Below are 13,914 nucleotides of genomic sequence, written 5' to 3'. Positions count from 1 at the left end.
GGTTTACTCAATGTATTAAAGCATGGATAAAAGAATATCACTTATATCAAAATAACCATGCAGAAAAAGTAAAATGTTAATAGAAAATCTGTTGTCATAAAGTAGAAACAAAGGATAAAAATAAGATTATGATGCAAGCATTTGGTGGTGATTTGGATAAAGAGATCTCTCTTGTGTCAGTATGTCTATTATTGAGAATTGCAATATAATAGACAAATCTTGCAGTATGCTTGAAGAATTAATACTACTGGTAGTAACGTGATAGTTAACAGATTTCAGCAAAGAGTCACTGAATCCACAAATAGTTAATACTTTCATACTTAATTTTGTGAAGTTACAGTGCTAAAAATGGTCAAAAACCTTGGATCAAGATAAGAGGAACTGATTTCAGTTTCACTTAACACAAATGAAAATAGGTCTGTAAACGAGGTTCAGTTTTCAAATAAGAATTGAGATTCAAGCAATTTTTGTATTAACTGGAATGAATAGTTCAGGGGTTGGCTGTGTAAGAGGCCAAATGAGATCTTAAATCACAGGTGCAAGAACAATTTGGAATTTGTATCTGAAGTGTTTGGATTAGGTGGTGGAGGTGGAGCATGTAGGGAAGGACTCCAGACTGAGCTAGCTGAATACAAATCTTAACAACAGTACTTATTTGGGAGTAAGCAGAGACTGAAAGGAATAGGGGGAAAAAAAGGGACTGTACAATGTAGAAAACTACATTTGAAAGGTAACGTAGTAGATCATTTAGAAGTCAAGCTGAGAATGTTAAAGTTGCCAAGCAAGGCAGGAAGAATAGGAAAAGATTTTCATTAGTCGCACGAAGAAACAAGGTGGGGATAGAGTTGAGAGCAAAGGTAATATATGGCTCTTGCTCTTGACTGCTTTCTGTTAGGTATCAGTACAAATGATGATGGTCTTAGGATAGCTAAGCAGAATCAAGTGAAAAGAGCATACTAGAGACATAAGGAAGGTGTCTGGAGTTCTGTATTCTTATACTGCAGTGAGAGAAGAAAAACTTCCTACCTGTGTTCTGGGGAACAAGAATAAGGAGTTGCAAGTCTGCTAGGAAGGACTTTTTCCCTAATTCATGTCTAAAACCCCCATACGATCTTTTACGTTTACAAAAGCATTTGTAACTCAGAGTGGGGTCTCATTTTGGTGATGCAGGAGGTACTTGCAGGTCTGGGTTATACCTTACATGTCTAGGTTTTGTGATGATTTGAGTGACGTGATGAAATAAAGTAGCGAAAGATCTGGTGGAGGTGGCTGTACCCCGAGTCATGACCTGCTGTTGTAAGACAGTGTGATCATGAGAGAGGAAGGCAAGATACCTGTATAGTCACTACTGTTGATGCAACATGCCAGCTGTAGAGGACAAAAGTTTTCAACCTCTGCTTTTGGTGAACTGATCACAGTGGTACGCTGGCATGTGGCTGCAGTACAAGTGCTGCTTGGCATAAGCTAGCAATGAAGAAAGGATGAACTTGCTGTTCATCTTACATGTAAATATTGGTGCCTAGACCATTTGGTAAGACACTATTTTGCGCAGTGTCATGCTTTCAAAATCGTGCTGGTTATACTCAGTCTCTCATATCTTTTGTTACTGCTTCCACACAACTGCTCTACATTACTGCATTTGGGATGTTTGAACTTGCACAGAGTGACCATGTGAATTAAAATCTGTTCATTTACCTCTGCTTTACTGCTCTAGTAGTTTAAAAATATGAGACTTCAGTTATTAAAATTAGAACAGGTCCTATAGAAATGCATAAAATTACTTTGTAATACATTACTGCCACTTTTTTTTAACTGTGCTGCCTGTTTAAATACCCTCCAGTTCAGTGTTCACCTGGCCATTTTTATAATACTACAACTCATCGGTGTATTCGCTGTATAGTTGGGACATACCAACCTGAATTTGGACAAAATTTCTGCATTTCATGCCCTGGAAACACCACTACAGATTTTGATGGGTCCACAAATGTAACACAGTGCAAAAGTAAGTATAGCAAGATCATTTTGATCATTTGTTATAAATAAAAAGACCGGGCCATTAATATTCCAAGTGGCCTTAAGGACAAAATTTAGCTTTGCTCCAGGGAGCTTGGAGAGAAGGCAGTGTACTGCCCGCTTGCATCTCATCCCACATGACTTATTGAGGTTCATGGGAGACCATGTCTGCAAACTGGTTTCATCATTCTTTTTAAGGTAAGTGATGATTGTGCCAGTTGGTACTCGGTCACTCTGGTCTTGCTATTAAATCCTCTCTTCAAAGATATAGTAGACCGAATTTGTGTTCTCAGCATCCTAATTTCTTTCCTTTCTATAAAAGGAACGGAAGTTGGTTCACAAAACTTTACTACATCTAGTGAGCATTTGCTCTTAATAACAACCTCTGAAAGAGGCAATTACAAAAAGAGCCACTGTTCTAGATTATGGTAGCTGTAGTATGAGAAGTTGAAGGTAAATTAGAAAGGGAGGCAGAGAGGCAACTCCTCAGAAGAACCTCAGACATGTATAAACACACGGATATATATACACTTACATGCATATATTTAAACATGTTTCTGGGAGCTGCATGTGTCTCTCTTTAGAGACTCTGCTCCCTGAGCATGTCACACCCACACACTGCTGTTAGGATTCTGTAGTGCTCAGACCTGTGTGGCCACACAGAGTTGGGGAGTGCAGGAAAAGAATCCTGCATGGGGCACACCCTCTCTAACTACTGGGGTGCTGATCTGTGAAAGGAAAAGGCCTGCTGTACTCCCTATTTGTGTTGCTACAGACGTGGTACTTGAGCATTACACAGCAGACTCCAGTTAGGCTTCAGCCGATACTTTTACAAACAAACAAAAAACACACACACAAAAAAACAAAACCTATCCTGTCTGGTACAAGCAAGTGGAGCATCCTTGCTTAACCACTTCTATGTCATTTTACAAGTGCTTTGCTACTTGGCTATGGCTTGGTTGACCTGCTATGTTAACAGGGAATAATATATATTTTTATTTCTTAACATTGATTAAACCATAAAGGCAGAAGCAGGCATGCTTCAATTCAATGTGAATTGAAACTGGCAAAGTACCTGCCTCAGATGCAAATAGAAGTTTGTGTGCCTGTCACTCATGTACTATTTCTGACAGTGCCTGTAGAAAGAGCTGAAGGATACCCTCACTTTGCATAGTCCTGTATATTATATTGCTTTTTTAGATAGACAGTGTGGAGGTGAACTGGGAGATTACACTGGATATATTGAATCACCAAACTATCCTGGGGACTATCCTGCAAACGCTGAATGTACCTGGAATATTAACCCACCCCCAAAACGCCGTATTCTAATTGTGGTTCCTGAGATATTTCTACCGATAGAAGATGAGTGTGGAGACTACCTGGTGATGCGAAAAAGCTGTAAGTGTAAAATACCTACTGAGACATATGGTTTCTATCTCAATATTCAACAGAGGCTTCTCATATATATTGCTTTTTGCAAAAAGTAAATGTACCACAGCTGTCTTGTGCTTAAGAGTAGTGATTTCTTTTAATACCAAATTGAAAAATTCTGTTCAGCAATGCTGCTCAGATGAAACAAGGTTGCAAGGCTATAATGTGTCAGTGAACTCTGAGAGAAATGTTCTTAAGAAGGGATAGATGGTTCAAGCTAACTAGTCATGAATTATGTGAAGCAATGCTAGCCTGGATTAGGAAAGAAGGGATGCTTGCTAGTCTCTATAGGTGTTTGGTCTGTGAATAAACAGCTTCAGTTTCTAGTATAAGCACATCTTTCAAGCAGTAGACTGTTTTTTAGCGTAAGGGAAAATATTCAGGGACCGAAAAGTCAGTCATTGATGGCCTGCCACATTATGAGTTTTTCCCTTTTATTTTTTTTTTTAGAAAAAAAGAGTATGTATTTCTTGTCGTACTAGTTTAACATATTTTCTAAATATTAATTAGTGTGAAGCATTGTCAGATAACTGCGTATTGTGTGTTTTCTTTGAAAGCTTCCTCTAATTCAGTGACCACCTACGAAACCTGTCAAACCTACGAACGCCCTATAGCTTTCACTTCTAGGTCTAAGAAGCTGTGGATCCAGTTCAAGTCAAACGAAGGGAACAGTGCCAAAGGATTCCAGGTTCCTTATGTAACGTATGATGGTAAGTGGATGTGGACAGCTGAGCATATGTGGACTAGTGCAGCTGTAGCAGTGCAGAACTCCTTGTGGGCTCCTTGACCTTGCTAAGAAGTGGGGTAACCCAGCACTCTCGGCAGTGTCACTATCAGACTGCTTCCAGTAGCTGTTTTCATTTATAGATAGTTTAAGGATCTCTCAATTGCACTGCAGTCTTAAGTGCAATCATATTTCCAGTCTTCCACAGACCTAAACAAACAGCTGGGATTCTGGGCTCTGACTTGCACAGGAAAAATGCAGAACTCAGAGCCTGCATCTGGTTTTTATGCATTTTTATGCCTTCCCAATTTTGAGTTACTTCAGGTGGCAGATTGCCCCTGCTTAGGAATTGGGCAGAGCCCAAGTGCTTCTGTCATGTATCATGTTGCTGCTACCAGCTGTAATCTAGTATCAGAGCTATTTTGTTCAGGCCAGGCCCCTCGAGGTGTTGACCCCCACAGAGTTTTGTGGGCTGGGAGTTCTGGGGAATTGCTCTGCAAAGCTGTTGAGAGTAGAGACTTTACTACAGAGTAAAACCTCTCAAAAATGGTGCTTCCTGCACTATAGCATTTGACCCTTTCTGGAAAACTTTTTTGAAACATGCTTACTTGACCCACTATTACCAGGTCATTCTGTACATGCAGGCCAGTGCTCTGTCATGCCTACAAGCTGTGTTAACCATGCATATTAATGCTTATACTCTTAGAGCTATTTCCCTCTAATATTAAAACAAAGGTAGGAAAGCTCCAGCCACCAGGTTTTAGAATGGTATTTTGAGGGCCAGGCAGACTGGAGGTTGCATTGCCACTGCAAATAGTCTGTAGGGGAAGGGAGGAGAGTTCCACAGTCTTAGAGCAAGGATGCTACTTGTGGTGCAGCAGGAACAACAGTGCAGGAACTGATCTGGGATATTTGCTGGCATTGAGTCTTTTGCTTCTGAATCTCACAGGCTGACTTAGAAATGTGTTTGTGAAGTAGTGGCAGGTGTAGTGGAGGAGAAAAATACGTATATTTGAAACTCTTGTCATTCTGGCTTCTTTTCAACTGTCATTGTCAGAGTCACTGGGGAAAGACTGGAGCTGAGGCTTTGCCCCTCAGCACGAGCGATGTGAAAGTAATGCGGAGCATTTCTGTTCACACTAGGGTAGTTGTGGAGGAATAGCCCTCCATGGTGGTCTGCAGAGTTTCATCAAGAGCAGATCATTTTTCATGGAACACCACTCCTTTTGAAGCTTTTCAAATTTGGATTGACCAGGGGGGTTGCCTTTTAAGAAAGCTTCCTCTTACTTTTTTTTTCTCTCGTAGAAAGGAGTCAAGAATGGGTTGTGAGTATTTACAGCTAAGTTTCAGCAGTGCGGCTGAATTAAAGCAGGCTACTCTCTTACAATGTGTGCTACAGTCCTAGGTGCATTTTAATTTCTTTTGATTTTGACAGATAGATGCAGAACAGCTCAGCAGAGTAAACTTTGTTTTCATAGTACACAGTATTTGCAGCTTATTTACAGAAAAGTATTTGGAATACATTCTAACTGCTAATATGAGAGCCAGATACTATTGGTTCTTCTGGGGGTAGGGCTTTCATGTATAACCAAGTGAGGTATTGAATACGTAAGTGAAATGAACTTGCAAATGACTCTCTTGTGCATTCTCAATAGAGGATTACCAAGAACTAATAGAAGACATCGTTCGGGATGGTAGACTTTATGCATCTGAAAATCATCAAGAAATACTCAAGGTATATTCCTTCCACTAAAATGTTGCTTTTGATTGAAAGTAACACTATTATGTACTAGTGAGGTTGCCTCCTGCTCTGCATCTGTTCTGCTCCTTGGTGCAGTAGACACATGCTACTTCAGGGAAGTGGTGAATCAGCACATCCTGACTGTTCTGAGCAGTGGATTAGAGACCCTTTGCCCAGGGATATTAAAGGTGGGTCAGACCTTCTAGGAAAATCTATAGCTTTTTATGATAAAGGTAGCCCCTTGGACCTAATGTAGGCTGTGCTGGCAGGAGTCAGTGAGCAAACTGAGGGATGTGGGATTGGAGAAGTACTTGGTGCTGCTACTCATGTCCCATAGATTAGCAACGGTTTTTCCTTCCTGTGTGAAAAATCTCTTGGTGGATTTCACTTGGTTCGACCTTGGTTAGGAGATAGTCAAATAGGCAAGTTGAGTGGATGTCATTTCAAGCAGACTTTTCTTTTGCTGAATATTGGCTCCAGGGTGTTGGTTTTTTTTTTTTTTTTCTTTGCTGTTCTTGGAAGTATGAGAAAGGGAGAAATCCTGGCACTACTAAAAACAAATGTGAAATTCCAGTGAATTCCCTGGGGCCTGAATGTCAATGTCAGCCTTGCTCTGCTAGTCTGAACTCCCAAGACATTTTTACTTGAGAAGTAAAATGCCCCTAACCTTTTGTCAGTTGACTGGTCATTAGACTTTGGTGATACTGACCCTAATTTCTCTGTGGAATTACTGTAAAATATCTGCTTTCCTTTTTCTAGGATAAGAAGTTGATAAAAGCATTGTTTGATGTGTTGGCGCATCCACAAAACTACTTCAAGTACACAGCCCAAGAGTCAAGAGAGATGTTCCCAAGATCCTTCATTCGGCTGCTGCGCTCTAAAGTTTCCAGATTTTTGAGGCCTTACAAATAGCTGGCACTGTACTTAAAATACTAACAAGTCATTGGTATGCACAGAGGGGTTATGGTAGGTGGGCCTACTTTCTGTGCTTTACACACTGGCAGAGAGACTCTGGGGAAGCTTGCCAGCTGTGTTCTTGGCAGAGTTTGGCTTTCTTAGCTAATATAAATATTTTGGTGAACAGAATTTTGATTCCTCTCCAGATACCTTTTGGGTACCAAGGATACTTCATGGGTCTGTGAATTAGAGACTAACCATAATTTCTGTAACTGAATGGTGCCAAGCAGAAGTTTGTAGAGCTCTACCCTGTTGTTTCATCAGTAACTCTAAAAGTTAATGAGGACAGACAGGCTAAGTGGTGTGGTTTCGGTTGAACTCTGGGCTGCCGTTAATGCATATTACGTCAACAAAGCTGGGATCATGTTCAGTCTCACTGAAAGTGGGGACAAATTTGATGTCTCTCTTAACTTTTGTTGCAGAGGAAATTCAGAACTAAGATTGAAATGGTTTTAAACCAAGCCAGTGAATCTGAGAATTGCACAACATGTATTTTTTCTTTGAATTATGTGTTGTATGAGGCATATGGATGAATAAGCAAAGGGCTGAATATTGGCTTGAATGCTCTGCATCTGTATCACGCTGTGTTCATGCTAGTCACACCTACTGCTTTAAATGGAATGATAGCAGGGCACCACAGAAATGGAAAGCAGACCCTGACCCACTGGATGCTTCTATTTCGGGCTGACTGCAAATACTTCAACAGAACAGATTCTAAGCTAAATCCCAGTGCTCTCTGTGTGCATAGCCCTGGGACAGCATAACACATTGGCTTTTCCAAGTAGTACAAAATTCTGTCCCCTGAGCACCTGCAAGTTGAACATGCAAGCACCATTTCAAATGCAGGCTTTGGATAGATTATGTTCTTGTACATCATGGTTTAAAACTGTATAAGGTTCTTATATGAGCCCCAATCCTCCTATCCCTTATCTTGTTTGAGCACCTTGCAGTGACCATGTTAGGCAGAGAAGGGCTGCTTTCCCTTGCTTGTTGGATAGAAGTGGATGTGCAAAGATATTCCTCAGTCAGACCATAGCCATAGAAGCCATCTACGGTAAAATGCCATTTTAAGATTCCCAAACTCTGGGTCCTTTTCCTCAGGTTGTGTTTCTCATTTGAGGTAAGGGTATTCTGAAAGGGAGAACTATGTCGATCAGAATGTTTTTTGTTTTCTTAGTGCTTTTCTGTCCACATTTATGTTACATCACTGTTCTCTGGCCATGCAAACCATTTCCTCAGCATAAGGTATCTTCTGGGCATTCTGTCTTGAAGGGAGATGGTCCCAGTCCCACTCCTTTGGAGGTGGACCTGTATGTTTCTGGGTTGGTCCCTGGCAGTGCTCTAAGGGGCCCAGTGGCCCCTGATCTTCTTCTGTGTGTCCCCTCAGGAAAGGTACTGAAGTTTTGCAGTGTAGCCAGGATGAATGCTCCCTCTTTTAGATGTGGGCTTGTATCTCCCTGGGTTTCATTACATTGGTATGTGGTATTTAACTGTTGTATGTGAATAATACCATATCCACAGTGTGACAGATGAAACTCCCATGCAGAACCAGGGTTTGAATCTTTTGCCTGCATTGTTAGGGGTAAATGAGCACTACCAAATACAGCCTTGCTGAACTGTCATGCTGTGAGAGCCCCATTCTGTGGCACATGAGACTGCAGCCTGTCATGTGGTAAAGACACATCTTGATCATGGTGTGATGGAAAGGGACATTGGCCTTATGCCACTGACACTGTGTTGCTATTTGTACTGCCCAGAAGGAATTACCATGCTCTCATGGGAGGAAAAGGGAAATTGCTGCGAAGAGGGAGAGCTGTGTCCTTGCTGGCTGCACTGGCTCTCCTGCCCTGGCTCAGGTGTTGTCTGTGTGTGCCTTTTCCAGGAATGGGACTGCCAGACCTGCAAAAGGGAGAGCAAAAGAGGTTGGGAGATGAGTAGGGAGGCAGGGGGTAGATTAGCAGAAGGGAGGAAAGGAACGCAGTTCTGTGTGCTTTTCTGGCTGCTATGTTTTGTCCTGAGCAGGCTCCCCTGCTGCCCATGCCAGGAGGGAGAACAGCAGCTATCTAGAAGACGGTATGAGACAGTGTGGTCAGTGAGGAGTGGCTAAGGGATGCCAAGACGAGAGGAAAGATGATGGGAAAGGCTTTACTACCTCTGGGGTAAAAGTGTGCTGTTGAGGTGAGATAGAAGTGAGGCATTTCAAGATAGCTTCCCCTTGGCTGAAAAGCCCTCTTCTTTACTGTTCAGGGCTTTGCATGCCAGGTGCAGTATGTCAGTGAGTTGCAGTGACCCACCAACTCTCTATATGGTAACAGAACACTTTGACATGAGTGAGATGCTGCAGTGCTGCCCTGAGCGCATGGGTGAGTTAGAGGCCTGCTGGTGTGGGGCACAGGAGGAGAGGAATGTGATGTGCCAGCTTCTGGGCACCGTCACCAAGCCCAGCAGTGTGGCTCTGCTGTGGTTTGGGGGCTCTTTGACAAGAGGCACAAGCCAGTTCTTGCTGAATTCCCTCACACGAAGGCTACAGATCAGTTTCACATTGCTGAGTGGCATGCAAATCAGAGCGATTGCTTTCAGCAAGGGTTCAAGAAAACAAAATAATGTTTTCAGACTTCTAGATATTGTTCATTGGTGAAATTGGACTTTCCAGCTCTGCATATGAGCTCTGGGTTTGTTCCACTGCACTTCATCTTGTTAGGTACACTGATGTTTTTGCTCTGCACAGCTGCTCTGGGACTGGCGTCTCACCTCTGGTCCATACAGAGGATCTCAGCTTTGCTTCTTTGTTGCCCCCATGTGCATGGGGCATTTTCTTTGCTGTTTGCAGAAGCTTCAGGCATGTAGAAGGAGAGGAGCATATCAACGTGGTGTATGGTCCAAGACTGAGCAGAAGAACCTGCCCTTTCTTGAGGAAAAATCCTTTTTGTTCCATAGCTGTGTTCATTTTCTACATAAAAAGTAAATGATTTGGAAGCACTTCTGTTACCTAACATTATAAATGAAAATTCTCCCTTTTACTTTAGATCCTGTATATGCAGTAGAAAGTAGAGAGGGAATTTCTGCTATCTTAAATATTGGGAAGAGTGGTAACTTACAGAATGTTGTAACACTTGGCATTGTAATTTTGTAGCAATGGTAGTGGCTCTGTAGAAATCTTGAGTTTCTACTTTGTGTGGTTGTAGACATGTTTTTTTTTGGCAAGAAATAATTCAAAATGTTTAACCTTATAAAACAGGATTTAACTTTTTGAAATAATTAGCATTAACTGGATGACTTAATGTCACCTACATGAGATATTCATAAGGATCTTTTCTTCATTGTAAATTAATGTAAAATGTTTCAGATTTAGTATTAACAAGAGAAATAAACCAGTGGCCTTTTAGTTGCATGAAAACATTGGGCAATATTTTTAGTTGTCTTTGCTGTGCTAAATAATAGTTTTGTAACAAAATGAAAGGTGGTGCAGCAAGTTATCACATACCAGGTAGACTTTGTATCCTGGGAACGTCTGCTTACCATAGCATTCTGTTTTCTGTAGTATATTATTAGCCTGCATCTTTACCCCACAAGTACATGATTCTTTGTGTATTTAGTGGTGCACGTATTTTTGGCTGGTGTAAGCCCAGAATTATCCTGCTATTAATTCTAATAATTATGCTGAAAACAACTCCTGTACCATGAGCTGGAATCAACTGACCTGTTGTGACTGTCTGTGTCGAGACAGAGTAAACTGCCTAAAGTAACTCCTCAATATTTTATTACTTTGTAGATAAATCTGATTATTTTATAAAACTTGTTCAAACTTAAAAATAAAAAATGTGAAAACCTGTGTTAAGACACAAGTTACCAGAATATTTTTGACTACACCCTTGTTTCATTAGAGCTTTTCATTAAATTCACTGTTCTTATAATTAAAAAATAGATCATGTGAAATTACAAATGACTTGAAAAATAGTATTGAACTACTATTGAACTATATTTGTTTGTGATACTACATTGAGATTATTAGTTATACTCAAACTATCCAAATATTTCAGAAAAATAATCCTAATGTCTTCTCATAAATTTTTTCAATTGTTTGTTTGATCCTCAGCTTATCTTTGATCACAGCACAAGGACTGATTATTTTTTTAAATGAATGTAACTATTTGGGTTCATTTGGTGCAGTTGTGGAAGATACAACTATATATTTCAGCTGTTAGCTGTAGGAAGCTGACACCAGTTGAAGTGAAAAGACAGCAAAGTAAATGACATACAAGAATATAGAGGTCATGGTATGATGACTCCAGGCTAATCACAACCAAAACCAGTGTCATTCAAATATTCTGCATGATGTTGTGAATGCTGCCATGTGCTAGGTTGCAGCGATGGCTCAGACAGCCACCAGGGCAGGGAACATTGATATGAACCACCTAGCAAATTCTCAGAACAGTGGAGCTGAAATTCTGACTGGGACCTCTGGATGCTTGCATAATGGAAATAAGTGATAATGAAATATAGAGAACAAGATCTGAAGCTTATTTAAATCCAAGGAATCAGAGGAGGTGTGATGCGGGTAAGCAGGAAGGAATGATATTATAATAATCCTTGGGAAGAGAATGTAAGGATACTGGTCTGCAAATATTTCTGCATTAAATAAACTTAGAAATGCAAATGCTTTTTCATCATTTATATAGATGACATCCTGTAAATGCAATAGATGCTGAATGTAAAACCTGTTATGACTTAAATGTACATAGACTTCCTATCTTCCTTTTAATAATGCCCCATTCAAACTTTGCATGTGCAAGGCTGTTGCTAGAGGAGTCAGATGAGTACTTTTAAAGAACCTGAGCCAAACTGAAGGCTGGTACAAGTTAGTTTGTTTCTAGGCGTCGCTGGAGCCAGTGTCCTGTAACAGATCTTGCTGCTGCCCATTTAGTTTGAACAATTCTTTTGCTTGTAGGGCAGATTTTCATGCTCTGTTGTGCAGCTCTACTTTCTACAACGTATATTCTGCTGTTGCTGTAAAACACCTATGAGTAGTGATGCAAATATAGCACCTGTGGGGAAAACAGGAGTTAGTGTTCAGGGGACAGATTCCCCCTTCAGAAGGTAAGTTCATCCGGTTTCTCTCCAAGTCAGTGCAAATTCTGTGTGACTTTCTGTATGTTGCTCTTTTAAGGTGGTTTAGTAAAGTAGTTTAAAAGTGTTTTAAAAAAAAAAACAACAAAAAACAAAAAGGGAAACTCTTCCTATTTAAGTATGTATTTGTCACTAAAGCTGTTGTTCTGATTAAACACTGTGAATAGTAATAAAGTTTTTTTGAGGTGTATGTAGCAAAGCCCATTTAGTACATAACATAACAGAATAAGCTAGGAGCACAACCTTGAAATCTTCCTCACTGAATGTGTCTACAAATACAGAATTTATTAAGGAAACTCCTTCACACTGGCTGGCTACTATATTTGACCTAACACAACTGAAGCCTGCTTTTTTTGCTGGAACGTGTTTCTTCAAAAGGCACTGTAGACTTACAGATGTGGATTTTAATTACGTGCCATGAAGTATCCTATCTGTGGTGATTCTGAGGTTCAGGAAATGAGGGCTGCATAGTTTTAAGGTGAGAGAAAGTTACACCAGAAACAAATATTCTGAAACAGTCACTTGAGATGCAATTTGTTGTTTTTTCTTAGATCAAGTATTTCATACTATACTAAGATCACTATGAATATCCATGAGATGTTTAAGTGTAGTGTACATTTATGCTTAACCAGGTTTAGAGAAAGTTTCATCTGTGCCTGAATCTAATACAGCAGTGGTAGCCTGAACATGTTTGTGCATTCTCTCCTGCTTGCTGTGCTGGAAGAAATGGAACAAAATACTAAACATGGACAGGAGCCTGAGATGTGAATTGAATGGAGAATCTTTATCTGGAAATAAATTCAGGAGCTGGAAGAATGTAGAGGTAGTTTAAACATACACATACATAGTGTGTGTTCTTGTGTGTGTGTGTGCAGTGTACATATCCATCCGATGAGAATAAGATGGACGAAACAGCTGTCATGAAAGCAGCACACACAAATGCAATTTATGAGAGGGGAAAAAATGAGTGGAAATTAAAAAAAAAAAAAAAAAAAAAGCAACAAGCTGGTTTGGCTTGCAAACTTGGGAGGACTGGTTTGCTGTCAGAGTGGGTGCAGCAGTAGGCTTTATGTGTGGGAGCCCCCTGTGCCCTGTCCTGGCAGCAGGCTGCTGTTTTGGGGTGATGCAGAGAGCCCTGCATGAGTGTGGGCAGGGCTGGCCAGCCCAGAGGGGCTCCCCGCAGCCCTGCACTTGGTGCAGGGTATGTGTGCTCGCTGCGCGTGCAGGCAAATGTGTGCATGGGCAAGAATGTGAAAAGCCTCTGAGACAAATATGGGAGCTTTACAAGTGTGTAGAAGGGCATGTGGGGCAGGAAGCAGGCAGCATAGGGCAAGGACATGATGCAGCACTTGCTGCTGGCCAGTGTTGCAGCTGAGGAACCTGCTGGCTTGTCCTTGGTGTGCTGGCAGCCCCAAGGGGCTGCTGTAGGACCTGCAAGGCTCTGGGTGTATTATTTTGCAGATTTCTGTATGTAACTATTTCCTGGCCCACAAACAAACAGGAAAGAGTTGGGGTTAAACAAGAGAGCAAACGAAATTTCAGACACACCTTATACTTGCATTTGGGGAGGTACTGAACGTCCTTTAATAATGCACTGTTAGTCGTCAGTGTGGTACAGCAGGGAGCCAGGGAGTTCGCTCTGGATTTACAGCCAGGGTTAGGAGTTGTCACTGCATTGGCACTAGCATCCACCTCACACCCTCTTCATGACCAGGAGCTACACATGTCCTGTCACCAGCTGAAAGGCCAGTTACAAAATGGCAGCTGTCTGCTGGAGGTGCTGCCTGGAGCAAAATCCAGAACTGCTTGATCTAAATGAGCTAGCCATGAATAGCAGCTTCGGGTAAGACTGGAGATCATGATTTATCTGGGATTTAATCTGGGATTTTTAAACTGGGAATATGGACTTTGCCATAAGACA

General features: G+C 41.1%; 1 protein-coding gene across 5 annotated transcripts in view; it reads left to right on the top strand.

Moving 5' to 3' along the window:
• SCUBE2 (signal peptide, CUB domain and EGF like domain containing 2) overlaps positions 1-12,201 on the top strand; it is a 44,879-nt gene extending 32,678 nt beyond the window's left edge. For 4 of the 5 annotated variants that reach the window (XM_040558585.1, XM_040558581.1, XM_040558583.1 and 1 more), the window contains 5 exons: positions 1,841-2,002; positions 3,214-3,411; positions 4,002-4,154; positions 5,824-5,903; positions 6,669-12,201. In XM_040558585.1, the coding sequence (XP_040414519.1) occupies positions 1,841-2,002; positions 3,214-3,411; positions 4,002-4,154; positions 5,824-5,903; positions 6,669-6,821 (746 nt within the window). In that variant the 3' untranslated portion in view covers positions 6,822-12,201. The remainder of the gene's footprint in view (positions 1-1,840; positions 2,003-3,213; positions 3,412-4,001; positions 4,155-5,823; positions 5,904-6,668) is intronic. The other variant, XM_040558582.1, reaches the window with a different exon arrangement.
• The last annotated feature ends 1,713 nt before the right edge of the window (positions 12,202-13,914 follow it).

This window comes from Cygnus olor, chromosome 5 (assembly GCF_009769625.2).
Source record: "Cygnus olor isolate bCygOlo1 chromosome 5, bCygOlo1.pri.v2, whole genome shotgun sequence".
Classification (NCBI taxonomy): Eukaryota; Metazoa; Chordata; class Aves; order Anseriformes; family Anatidae; genus Cygnus; species Cygnus olor.
Note: the sequence above shows the minus strand (reverse complement) of the source record. Positions and strands in the feature narration are given on the sequence as shown.